General features: G+C 42.2%; 1 protein-coding gene across 1 annotated transcript in view; it reads left to right on the top strand.

Moving 5' to 3' along the window:
• Positions 1-13,543, top strand: part of patj (PATJ crumbs cell polarity complex component) — a 112,354-nt gene that overhangs the window by 16,072 nt on the left and 82,739 nt on the right. Inside the window, exons 8-10 of the mRNA XM_071203041.1 lie at positions 7,434-7,562; positions 8,679-8,951; positions 9,131-9,233. Coding sequence (XP_071059142.1) covers positions 7,434-7,562; positions 8,679-8,951; positions 9,131-9,233 — 505 coding nt within the window. The remainder of the gene's footprint in view (positions 1-7,433; positions 7,563-8,678; positions 8,952-9,130; positions 9,234-13,543) is intronic.

The following is a 13,543-nucleotide window of genomic DNA, read 5'->3' as shown; positions in this document are numbered from 1 at the left end:
CTGAAATTCCCTCACAAAACCTTATTATTTATCTTTGCTGCACATCTCAACCCATCGTTTCACATCGTGAGGTGAAACAAAATCAAAGGGTACCCTCATTATCACTCAATCATACGAACTCTCTTGAGATAATAACAAGAACAGACATCAAAACATATGGCGCTAGGTAGCTAAAAACGCTAACATGGCTCACCTGTGTCGTAGTCTGGTCAAAAGTGGTCTTCAATGGCATTAAAATGATAAAAACGCTGCTGAAGTTAATCCATAGGTTAATCCAATGTGTCTGTGTCCCTTTGAAATGATTTCTGATAATCCATGAGCAATAAACCTGCTTTTCCGTTTCCTGAAGTCAAACCTAGAGACAGCTTCACTCTGGTGCAAAACTGTGTGCGCGAAGCCCACACCTTCTTGTTTTAGACTGTGTGTGATTCTATTGGCTCTAACGGTCAGAAAGAAATGTCAATCACCAAAATCGACCAATGGGTTCCAGAGAAACGGTAAAACCCCCATTTCCACCCAAATCACCTCAGAGGTGGAGTTTTTTTTGCTAAACCTCTCTAAAAAGGTCAAATGTCACTTGTTTTGCATCAATCTTGATATAGGGTACTTATTATGTTTTACTTTGGATTCCTAAAGCTTTTAGTCTACCTTACCATCATCCAAGGGTAGTTTTCACTGTTTTTGGACGGACACTATAATTTACAGTTTTTTACTTTGTTCAATCTGAATTTTCTTTAAAATAAAAAACATCTATATTGATTATGACTTTTCTACATCCAACTCACAGGTTTATCATTACTTTGAGAAAAAAGATTATTAATTTAACCCTTTTAGAAGGGAAGATATGGTCATTTGTTCTGGGAATGTCATTTTCGAGCCTGAGACCTGAAAAACAGACTTAGGGCTAAACAGGTTAAAGAAACACTCTCTGAGAGGAGGACACTGGAGGGAAAGCTGAAAGTAAAAGAGTTCGGACCTGATAAGCCTGACATAAGCAGGAGCTAAGGACAGAGTAAGGCAGTATACCTGCTCTTTTTCAAGGAGCTGGTTTAGCAAGACGGCTAACTATGTAGCAACACCAGGGCAATATTTAGCTTCCCTGCCTCCCTTTTCAAACGTCAGGATCAGAGCAGTCTATGGACCCAGCATGGATCCAGACCATGCTGGGTCTGGTCCAGGTGAGTGAATTAAAGCACATATCAGAAAAAACTAAAAAGCATGAACAAACCAGAGTCCACATGGATGATGCTATGCGACTAGCCATGTAAAGGAAAGTAAACACAGCTGTCCAATGAGGGCTACAGGATAGAGATCAGTTAGCATAATAAGGAGGTTGACAAAAACAGGCACTAAAATAATAGACTGTATCAAGTTATGTGTGCCTTTGAGTTAGCCCTGCGTTGTAATATGACAGATGTTTTGAGTTTGTGTATAAGTTTGCTTAGATTTTGGTCTACCAAAATCCTGCATACTGCTGGTGCAAATTCACCAGCAGTATGCAGGATTTTCTCAGTTCAACTGAAGGTCATACTGTTGGTGCACCGTGTGTAACTAACAACACTGCAACAAATCTAAGGACATTTCCCAAGCTTAGCAACTAAAAGAAAGCCAGTAAATAGAGATACATTAGCAAATAATAATCACACAATGATAGTATTAAAGTAAGTTATTTTCTGTTACAAGATACTCCAGATTAGAGAAACTGTTAATGTACATGCACCTGATTTTTTTTGGAGTAAATGCGCAGAGGATATGCAAATGTTTAAGAACTTTGACATTTCAATAACCAAAAGAAAATAAACTATGTGATGACAAACGGGAGCAGACATGGACTCTTAATGTGAGCTAGGTTAGCCTAGCCGTAATGATTCTGCCCTGCTCCATTGTCGGGTCATTATCACACAGAATTACACTGCCCCTCTTGTTTGTTACCCTCCTCCGCCTGCTTGCTCATTGGATCCGGGGCCACGTCCTGCATACCAGGCCTCAGATCTACCACTTTTGTTTTATTCATGTCCAGCTTCTATTTAGGTCACGTTGAATGGAGCCGCAAGCATACAAAACACAACTCTGCCCAGGGTTTTATTGCTATTCTTCTTGCATGGCTAACAATTCAGCTCAAAGATTCAGATTCTGGAGCTGGTATTCAAACCTGGGCAAATGTTCCCATCATCGATTAGGACAGCGTGTCGGCAAATGCACTTTCAATTTTATTTATGGCCCTCCTTAAATTGACAAGTAGCAGAAATAACAGATAAAAGATAACAGATTGTGCAATTAAAGAAAGCTGAAGGGGGCTTTTTAAAAGTGCCTCAGCGGAGGAAATGAACTAAAGAACAACTGGAGAAAGTTTATTAACTCACATTACCCGCCTCTTGCCAAACAAAGGTTTTGTCAAATATGAAAATGGAGTCTTTCTGTACAGGCCTTTTCCCCAACAAGCATCACTGATTACATTTTAAAGCAGAAAGAATATTGACCTTGTTCTGGGGTATACTCTATCACAGGGGTCTCCAACCTTTTTTAGGATGAGAGCTACTTTCAAAAAATAAAACAAGTCGGGGGCTACTTTTACTCCTTTTTTTGTTTTTTGCAGTTTATATATTTAGCACATTTGAACATTATGATATGCTGACCTTTAACTTGTGTGTGCTGTTTGGGTCTGTGGGACCCGTTTTCAGTGTTTACTAAAAGAACATGTATTCAATTTAATTATTTTAACCTGCTTTATTTGGGGGTGGACCTCACCTCCTCTTGGGGGGTCCGGGGGCATGCACCCCTGGGAAGAGTTTTTTTTTTTAAATGTTGAAGTGAAATGCATCAATCTGGTGCACTTTGAGCACACTTAATTTATGGATACAGCTCTCAACACTCATATGAAAGGGAGCTGTATACTTTTCAATAATCCACATCTTTAGAATATGATCACAACCAATAACAAATCATTTAAACTGGTTTATTCTTATCTTATGTTACCTATAGTATTCTTTCTTTTTATGTATGCATATTTGACTAATCACTCCCCTTTTAAACTGTTTTTTGTTATTTTTAATGTCCTATAGTACACATTGGAATGATTTCTTACTTTATCTATATTAAATAGATAAAGGTGTGCTCTCTTTCTCTCTCTCTGTCTCACTCGCTCACAGAGGCTGTGTGCTCCTCCGTGGCGATGACGGCTTGCGTTAAAAAATAATAATTAGGGATGCTCCGATCGAACGGCCCCAGTGTAAATTACGCCGTGTGAGTCAAGTGCAATAAGTGCAAGTTGCAACACACACAGAGTAAAGCTCTGGCTGTGTTGTATGTGTTGTACAGGCTGGCATGATAGGCTGTTCAATGAGGCTGATGTGTTGTGTAGATTCTGCCAGAAGGAAAGGTCACACTCCTTATGAAGCGATGATCTGCCGCTCCACATTGCTTTTCTTCCCGACTGCAACACTGGTCCTGCAAATCAAGCAAGAACGTGATTGGTCGATATTCATTGTGGGGGAGGAGGGGTGTTAGATATATATAGAGTTGTAGTAAGTAGAAATAGTTCGCTATGATTGAGGTTTTGTTTATGCATAGGGTAGATTCTTTTAGTTACATTTTCTTTTTTTTGTGTGTATTTCTACATTTTGGGAGAGCTAGTTATTGAGGGCTCGACGTGTTGGGGACCCCTGCTCTATCATTAAGGGGCCAATTGCCAAAAACTTCTGTTTAAATAAAAATACAGTCTGGAATTAGTTGAGAATAAAGTCAAAATGATCAAAAAAGAGTCAGCAAGATGATGAGTCGGACAGTGAGATCTGATGTCAGCTTCCAATACTTGACATTTGTTCATACTCTATGCTGTGGAAACTGTTCCGTCTGCAGTGTTTTTTTTTCAGAATTGTCTTCCTAAAATCTCTTAATATCTATTCACTTATTATAAAAACCTAAAACCTGGGCCATAAAAAAAACAAAACAATATATCATTGTCATTTTGCCTTTAATTATTCTTGTGGAAGACAGACCACCAAAAGCATCCCACCAGAACAGGACTTTCTCAGAGTAAACATATTGACTCTTCATTGTAGGAAAAGCACCGCACAAAAACTAATACAACTAATGTTGGCTGAATTCTCAATACTTGTCCGCGAGGGGACATGCACAAAATAATTAAACTATATTGTGAGAACAGGAGACCTCTAGCTCATTTCAGAGGGTTTTCTGTCTGGAAGTTACATTTCAACTACAAGGACATTTTGGTCAACTTAATCACATGTATTGGTTATTTTTCACAACTTGTGTTTATATAGAAGATATAATAAACAAAGAAATATCAGGGACGCAAAAGTGGTTTCCATCTTTGTGTTCATTGCAGAACCAGAAGGAACTCAACACTTTACTTCAGTGTCGACCAGCAGTAACCGAGTGCCTCGTGTGAAAAGAGTGACGTTCTGTTGGAGAGGAGAACATTGAACACATTCAGTGTGATTCGCCTTTACCAGGCAAAGAGCCTCTTCCAGCGTCCTGGGATCAGCTGAGGAGGAGGTTTGTTACATCAAACAGAAGAAGATCTCCTCTATCAGATGAGAGCTGTAATAAGAGAGCTGACCGTGTGTGTGTTAGTGTGTGCAGGTATGTTCTGCAGCCTCATTGATCAGCAGCTGCTATCAGAGAGCTGGTAATTACCTCCTGGGGTTCACTTTAAAGACCTTTCACCTGACGACAGATAGTCGGCCAGCAGCTCTGTGAGGCCCTGCTCCACACCGACACCTACACCGTCCCCACTTCCTTCTCGTTTGTGCTTTTGCCTGTAGGGCCGTCAATATTAAGGGTGATTCTAAAACAACTAGTGGGAGGTGAAAACTATTTATTAAACCCTCCAACAGCAAGTCTGCATCGTTTCTAGCTTAACAAGCAGCAATAGCTGACCATATGAAACGTTGTTTGTGTTTGTTATGAAACACGCTCTAAACGAACATTTCTGTGCAAACATTTAATCCTAATCTGCGCAAAATAAGAAAGATATTTTATATAGAACGGGAGCCGTGTGGTGCAGTGGGTTGTGCCTTGGTGTTGGGGTCAGGGGGTCACAGGTTCAAACCCCACTGCAGTCAGCAAGTCGTTGTGTCCCTGAGACACTTCACCCCAAATTGCTCCTGTGGGGATTGTCCACAGTATTGAGTATGTAAGTCGCTTTGGATAAAAGCGTCTAACAAGTGACATGTCATGTAATGTAATGTAATGTAATATAGGCATACAGATGTTAACAGCTGAAGGTTATATTTATTTTTTGACTACCATAACATTCCTGTTAAGTCTAGAAAACGGTAGCGTATAGGTTTGATTGAAAAGGGACTGACAGCTAATAAACATCAGAAAAACGAGAAATAAACACAACAGCATTTTTTGAGTTTAACACATTTAAAAAAAAATGTATTGATAAGGAGAGTAACTTTTTATTTGTTTATAAATGTGATTCGACTGCACAGACTCGATAAAATAAATCAACTGATCAAAATGTTCTGCCTTCTGCTGTAACCAAAAGTAACGATAACGATCTCCTCATTGCTGCTGACTCTGGCCGCCTCAGCATCCTCATCCTCCTAGACCTCTCTGCAGCATTTGACACCATCTCTCACAACATCCTCCTCACCCGCCTCTCAGACCTCCTAGGTGTCACTAGCACAGTGCTGTCCTGGTTGACATCCTACCTCCACAACAGGAAAGAGTTTGTCTCCATCAGTGGCTCAAACTCACCCCCGGCCCCAGTCCACCACGGTGTACCCCAGGGCTCTGTGCTTGGCCCCCTCCTGTTCACCATTTACATGCTCCCCCTCGGCCAGATCATCCGACATCATGGACTCAATTTCCACTGCTACGCTGATGATACCCAATTGTATCTCAGCACCACTCCATCCTCCCAGCTCCCCCTCAGTCTCTCATCAACTGCCTGCATGACATCAAAACATGGATGTCTTCCAACTATCTTAAGCTGAACAGCAATAAAACAGAGCTCATGGTTGTGGCACCCAAGGCCCTGCTCCAGAAGGTTGTTGACTTCGTCCTTGAGGTTGACGGCTGCTCCATCTACCCATCCCCTGAAGCCCGCAACCTGGGTGTCATCCTTGACTCCACCCTTTCCTTCCATTCCCACGTCAAGTCTGTAACCAAATCGGCCTTTTACCACCTGAGGAACATTGCCAGACTCCGACCGTCACTCTCGGAGTCGGTTGCCGAAACCCTGGTGCATGCGTTTGTCACCACCCGCTTGGTGGTTCGGGATTCCCAACAAAACCCTGGACAGGCTCCAGTATGTCCAAAACTGTGCTGCTAGGGTACTCACGCACACAAAGCCGTGGCAGCACATCACTCCCACCCTCATCCACCTCCACTGGTTGCCAGTCAAGTCCCGCATCACCTACAAAGTCCTCCTCCTTACCTACAAGTCCCTCCATGCCCTTGCCCCCCAGTACCTATCGGACATCCTTCACCCACAAGCCCCACCCCGGAACCTGCGGTCCTCAGACTCTGGCCTGCTTACCACCCCCCGCACCAAACTGCGAACCTTCGGGGACAGAGCCTTCAGTGTGGCAGCCCCCACCCTCTGGAACGCTCTCCCTGCGGAGATTCGCAACATCCCCACACCTGACGCCTTCAAAAGGGCCCTCAAGTCCCATCTGTTTGCCAAGGCTTTCGGCCCCTAAATCGATCTGTTGTTTTGTCTGTCTGACGTTTGTTTTGTTATGTTTGTTTTTGCCCTATTACTTGTAAAGTGATCTTGGGTCCCTTGAAAGGCGCTATATAAATCAAAGCTATTATTATTATTATTAAATGCTTTGAATCAAATTCACTGATTCCGGAAATGCAGCTTATTAACTTTCATTGTGTAGATTTGAGGTTTTTGACTTGAATGTAATACAGCAACGCATGCTATAAACAGGGAGCAAAAGAACACAGCAAAGCAGCACTGAATGAAAGCTTTACAGAGATACAGAGCAGCAATTTTGGCATAATGTAGCATTATTGTGATTTAAAAAAAAATAAAGTTTCTATTTGTCTTCTTTATGAAAAAATATTTAGAACAAGCAGGGAAACCTTTGAGAGACATTTTTGGAAAGACACTTCCAAGAAAAATGTTAAATAGATTTAATAATATAATTATATTTATTACACTTCAATTGCAGATTTGATTCAGAATCTTAAAATATACTGCTTTGGGGCAACACTGGTATATAACCTACATATTTATTATAGGTCGGTCAGATTTCCTTTTATGTTCTGTAGCTTTTATTTTCAACAGTCATAAGGTGATACAATACTTAGGACGGAATAGACCCAAAAAACCCAGGAAATAGACACTGTCCCAGTGTCACTGACATAAAACAACAACTTAAAAAATTATCATCAAATCAATCAAACACCTGTAAATGAAAGTCTGTGTGCCCATCATTATGCTGAAGGATCAGTGGGGCCACATGGAGGAAATCCAGCTTGTGAACGATGGATCCGGATTGGGCTTCGGCATCGTGGGCGGGAGGACGGCCGGGGTGGTGGTCCGGACGCTCATCCCCAACAGCGTGGCTGCCAAGGTGAGCTCAGCTGATGAGTAATATATCATATTCATATCATTGCTGTATAATACCTTGGTGTCAGGGGTAATATTAAACAACAGGGGAATCTGAATAGACGTGGGATGATTGTTGACTGAGTGTTGAAACATCCAGCTGCCTCAGTGGATCAGCTGACCGGTGCTGCTGAAGCACAGATTAAAGCTCGGTGGACGTTTTCTGCATAAATAACAGTTTAAAAGACAAGCAGTGCATCAGAACAGACAGCAGGGCTCAGGGAGGAATTATCGCCATGTAAGTGGATTCATTACATCATTTAGATCAATTGGACAAGATGAATTTCTCTGCAAGAAAATAGAAAAAGCTAAGACTTGTTGAATCACTCGGCTGTTCAACAAACTGCCTATGAATTGCATTTTCAAATAAAAATTGATTTGCACTTAATTTGTAATCATCTTCTTTCCTCTTTTCCCTGTCCTTGTTATTTCCTAATAATTGTTTTATACTTGCTTATATTTATCAGTTTTTTTGTTTTCACTGAATACCGTAATTTGATCAGATCATTTCCACTCTGCTTTGGCTTTTCTACCTGATCTTCCTTTTCCATTCCATTTAGCCGTACCCTCTGCTTTTTATTTTAATGTTTGCTCTCTTATTGTATTATTTATTATTTAATTGTTCAAGCTCACATCACATTTCAGTTTGTACACTGAACTATAGAAGGAATGTTTTTAAATTACTGTTTTAAAATTCAAATGATAGGAAAATAATAGCCATGTGTGTACAGTTGTATTCCACTCTACAGTATTGTTTTTATTAGATTGTATTCTGTTATTTTCTGTTATCTTTTCTTAATCTTATTCTATGTTGCATGTATGTAGTTTATGTTTTTCTGCACTAACTTGCACATTGGTCACTTGCAACATTCTCTTACACTGTCTATTTTACATTGTTTTTTGTTATATGTTGCCCTATGTTGCATTGTTGGAGGAGTATGGGCCAGCACTCTACTGTCACTATTGTGCATATGACTAAAAAAGCCTTTGAATCTTCAGAATCTTTAAAATAAAGGTAGGACAAAACCCAATCCGGTGTTTCTTTTTGATTGGCTCTAATGCCCCATTCTCCTCCAATCAGGATGGGCGTCTCCGCACAGGTGACCACATCCTGCGCATCGGGGCGACGCCCACTAGCGGCCTCACAAGTGACCAGGTCGTCAACGTGCTGCAGGGCTGTGGGAGTCATGTGACGTTGCTCATCTCCAGGGATCCACAGGGTCAAAGGTCAACAGCCTCGCCTCCTCCACCCCCTCCTGCCTCGGCCCCGGTCTCCTCCTTACCCCCATGCCCCCCTGGCATACCCCCCCAACGCCGGCTCAGCAAGACGGTGAGCAGTCCAAAGAACCATCACGTAGGAACACTTTCAGTTAAGTTAAGTTTGAAGTTGTACAATTATTTCAGAGGAGAACTTTGTGCTGGACAAAGACACAAAAGCAGATTTTATTTTGTTTGTGATCTAATTGCTGCTGTCTTAGGAGACAGTGCAATCCCAAATATATACTGTATATGGACTCTATGTTTGTGTTACAGCCTAACCTGGAGGGGTATGAAATCCATGAGGTTCCCTTAACCAAGAATGACGGCCAAAGCCTCGGAATCTCCATCATCAGCTACAACACCCTGACCAGCCAAGGTAGGACAGGAGAAAGAGCAGTTAAAGCATACCATACAGTATCCAGTGAAACTCAATGCACATACACCAATATACCAATACAACAACCAGCTCAGGCAGGACATATATACACACTGCTATTGAACACCCATTCAAACACATTTTCAATTTGGAATTGAAAAATGCACGACAGTCTTTCTTCTCTGACATCATTGCCAAAAACAACGCACGTGCCTACTGTCGACTAACAAACCCCCCAGTGTCAGTAGCTCCAGAATTTCTATCCACCAGGGCCTGCAATGATTTTGCCTCCTTCTTCACTGACAAAATTCAGAAAATCAGCCAAGCAGTCAGTGCCTCTGCATCAGGTATAGCGAATGTGTGTCCACTTAAAATCAATTCAAACACCATGACACAATTCCATCAGATTAATGATAAAAACCTAGAAGACATTATACAACATCTGAAATCCTCCTCATGCTGCCTTGATATTATTCCAACAGGCTTTTTCAAAGATGTTTTTCATTGCATGGCCTCGGATCTCTTACATATTTCCACAGGCCCTGAAAACTGCAGTCATTAAACCGCTCTTAAAAATAATAATCTAGACTAGGGGTCTCCAACCTTTTTTAGGATGAGAGCTTTTGCAGTGTATATATTTAGCACATTTTAATATTATGCTTATTACCTTTGTGTGCTGTTTGGGTCTGTGGGACCCGTTTTCAGTGTTTACTAAAAGAAAATGTATGCAGTTTAATTATTTTAACCTGCTTTATTTGGGGGTAGACCTCACATACTCTAGTGGGGTCCTGGGGCATGCTCCCCCGGGACACATTTTTTTTAGAGGTCACCTATCATGCTATTTTTAGGCAATAGCATAGGTATATACAAATATATAAAAAACATGTCTATGAAGTGTTTTGCTCAAAATACCAAACAGATCACCCATTCTAGCCTTATTTATCTATTTCACTTCCTGTTTCAAAAGTGCTGATTTTGGGTATACAGCTTTAAAAAAAATGTATACATAAGAGGGGTGGTGATGCCGGCTCATGTGGGAGATTCTACCGGCAGATACTGCCGTGATGAAACGCCATATCATGGATTATCAAGGATTATCTCTGAAACAGTCTGGAGCTCAAAGGCTTTCTCTCTTGCCGGTTATACCACAAGGTGAGTTCCTCTTTTATTTTCCTGCTTCTTCACACACATGCTCTCTCCATTGCCTATATGACATCAAATCACCGCAAATCTGGATCAGCTCCGTTGTAGCCCCGTTTTTTAGAGATCTGGGTACGGAGGAAAAGAGAGGGTTATATTTGCTGACGCTGCGTGAGTTCCCTGACACACCAGGGACACATATATATGTATAAAAGACATCAAAAATGTAATTTTGCATGATAGGTCCCCTTTAAATGTTGACGTTAAATGCATCAATCTGGTGCACTTTGAGCACAAAAATAATTGATAGATACAGCTCTCAACACTCAGATGAAAGAGAGCTGTATACTTTTCAATAATTCAAAAATCTTTAGAATATGATCACAACCAATAACAAATTATTTAAACTTGTTTATTCTGATCTTATGTTACCTAGTTGGCATTCTTTCTTTTTTATTTATGCATATTTTACTAATCACTCCCCTTTTAAACTTTTGTTTTACTGTCCTATAGTACCAGAGATGGGGTCGTTACTAAAAAAATGTAATATATTACATTTTACATATTACTTTAAAAAAAGTAATATATTACACTACTTCGTTACTCTCTACATAAAGTAATTTGTTACTTTACTTGTTACTTTACTCGCAGGGCCGGCCCGCCCCTCCCTGCAGGCAGATCACGCAGACTGCTAAAGTTTCAAATGTTCTCTTTAGTTCAGTTTCCATTGTCGCATAAGACTGATCCAGATCCTGAATGTTTTCCTATCTGACCGTGGTTGTCCTCTGTCTCCTGCTATCTGACCGTGGCTGTCTCCTGCTATCTGACCGTGGCTGTCCTCTGTCTCCTGCTATCTGACCGTGGCTGTCCTCTGTCTCCTGCTATCTGACCGTGGCTGTCCTCTGTCTCCTGCTATCTGACCTTGGCTGTCCTCTGTCTCCTGCTATCTGACCATGGCTGTCCTCTGTCTCCTCCTATCTGACCGTGGCAGTCCTCTGTCTCCTGCTATCTGACCGTGGCTGTCCTCTGTCTCCTGCTATCTGACCGTGGCTGTCCTCTGTCTCCTGCTATCTGACCTTGGCTGTCCTCTGTCTCCTGCTATCTGACCATGGCTGTCCTCTGTCTCCTGCTATCTGACCGTGGCTGTCTCCTGCTATCTGACCGTGGCTGTCCTCTGTCTCCTGCTATCTGACCGTGGCTGTCCTCTGTCTCCTGCTATCTGACCGTGGCTGTCCTCTGTCTCCTGCTATCTGACCGTGGCTGTCCTCTGTCTCCTGCTATCTGACCTTGGCTGTCCTCTGTCTCCTGCTATCTGACCGTGGTTGTCCTCTGTCTCCTGCTATCTGACCGTGGCTGTCTCCTGCTATCTGACCGTGGCTGTCCTCTGTCTCCTGCTATCTGACCGTGGCTGTCCTCTGTCTCCTGCTATCTGACCGTGGCTGTCCTCTGTCTCCTGCTATCTGACCTTGGCTGTCCTCTGTCTCCTGCTATCTGACCATGGCTGTCCTCTGTCTCCTCCTATCTGACCGTGGCAGTCCTCTGTCTCCTGCTATCTGACCGTGGCTGTCCTCTGTCTCCTGCTATCTGACCGTGGCTGTCCTCTGTCTCCTGCTATCTGACCTTGGCTGTCCTCTGTCTCCTGCTATCTGACCATGGCTGTCCTCTGTCTCCTCCTATCTGACCGTAGCTGTCCTCTGTCTCCTGCTATCTGACCGTGGCTGTCCTCTGTCTCCTGCTATCTGACCGTGGCTGTCCTCTGTCTCCTGCTATCTGACCGTGGCTGTCCTCTGTCTCCTGCTATCTGACCGTGGCTGTCCTCTGTCTCCTGCTATCTGACCGTGGCTGTTCTCTGTCTCCTGCTATCTGTATTTTGCGCAGTCTATCTCTGCTCACGCTGTTGCGTCGGCGTGTTCTCCTGCGTGCTGGTCATGTGTCGCACTGGAACACACCGCAAAGACTTCAACCGAGCACGTACGAACTGCGTATGCGTGAGTGGCAATAACTCTCCTTACCAGCAGCAGGCGGCGGTAGTGTGTATTCGTCATTCAAAACAGACAACAACCGGAAGACAGAGAAGAAGAACAGACTGCGTGATATAAACAAACAACAAATAGCTGTGCGTTAGCTTCACCTTAGCATGTGTTCTTTGCAGGTGTTTGTTGAGGTTTGACGTGGTGTTCACAGCAGTGGATAACAGCTTCTGGCCTGGACACAGTTTGCACCTCACCGTCACATTCCTGTCTATTCTTCGGACGAACTCAAAATAATGGGCATACTATGGGCATAGATATGTCTCATAATTATTTGTGTGAACATAAAAATAATTTGTGTGTAAATATGTGATTTGGAAATGTAAAACACCACAAATGCATTTAAAAGATTTGAAAACTCACAAATAAATGTGCAAGTGTAAAACGGATCTGCAAATACGCTAAATATTTTCACAAATAAAAAAAAGATCTGTGAATATCTCTTTAATATTTACAACTTTCGATCAGGCATTTGTGAATCCATTTTGTATTTGCCGACCAAAAATGCGCTTGCGGATCTCAAATCTCTGCTCGTGGATCTCACATTTCTGCTTGTGGATCGTCTTTTTACACACACGGAATTTTGAGACATATTTTCCGCCGGTCTCGGCTAAAATCTACTCGTGTCACTCGGTTATTTTCGGAAACCACGTGATGGCCCGCTGATGACGACATTTCCGCATGATTTCAAAGTAAGAGCATGATGGTTTGTTTAATGCTGTTTTTTTTTATAATGAACAGCGGAACGTTAGATGCATTCTTTATCACCATCACCATCATCATCATGTTATAGTGATAGTTAGTTTGTGTTAGTTTATTGGATCAATATAGCATATATCGAGCACATGCGTTGATGTTGAAGTACAGGCTATACGCCACTTTCGGATCCCTTTGGGAGCAGCTGGCAGCGAAGCAGCCCAGACAAAACTCTTTCTTCATTGTTTGTTGTGTATTCAGTCAAGCAGGTCAAAGTTACAAAGCACTTCACATCTTATTAATCGGCCTAATTTTACTTTACCAGTGCAGTAATAAACTAATCTATAGAAAAGCAGCATTTTTAGGTCAGCCTTCATAGCAATGGTGTAGTCTACGTGATACGCGGGTATACGACGACGCTGAAGTTGGCTTCCGATTCGGCAG

This window comes from Pseudochaenichthys georgianus, chromosome 4, assembly GCF_902827115.2.
Source record: "Pseudochaenichthys georgianus chromosome 4, fPseGeo1.2, whole genome shotgun sequence".
NCBI lineage: Eukaryota > Metazoa > Chordata > Actinopteri > Perciformes > Channichthyidae > Pseudochaenichthys > Pseudochaenichthys georgianus.
This window is presented reverse-complemented; position numbering and strand designations above follow the sequence as displayed.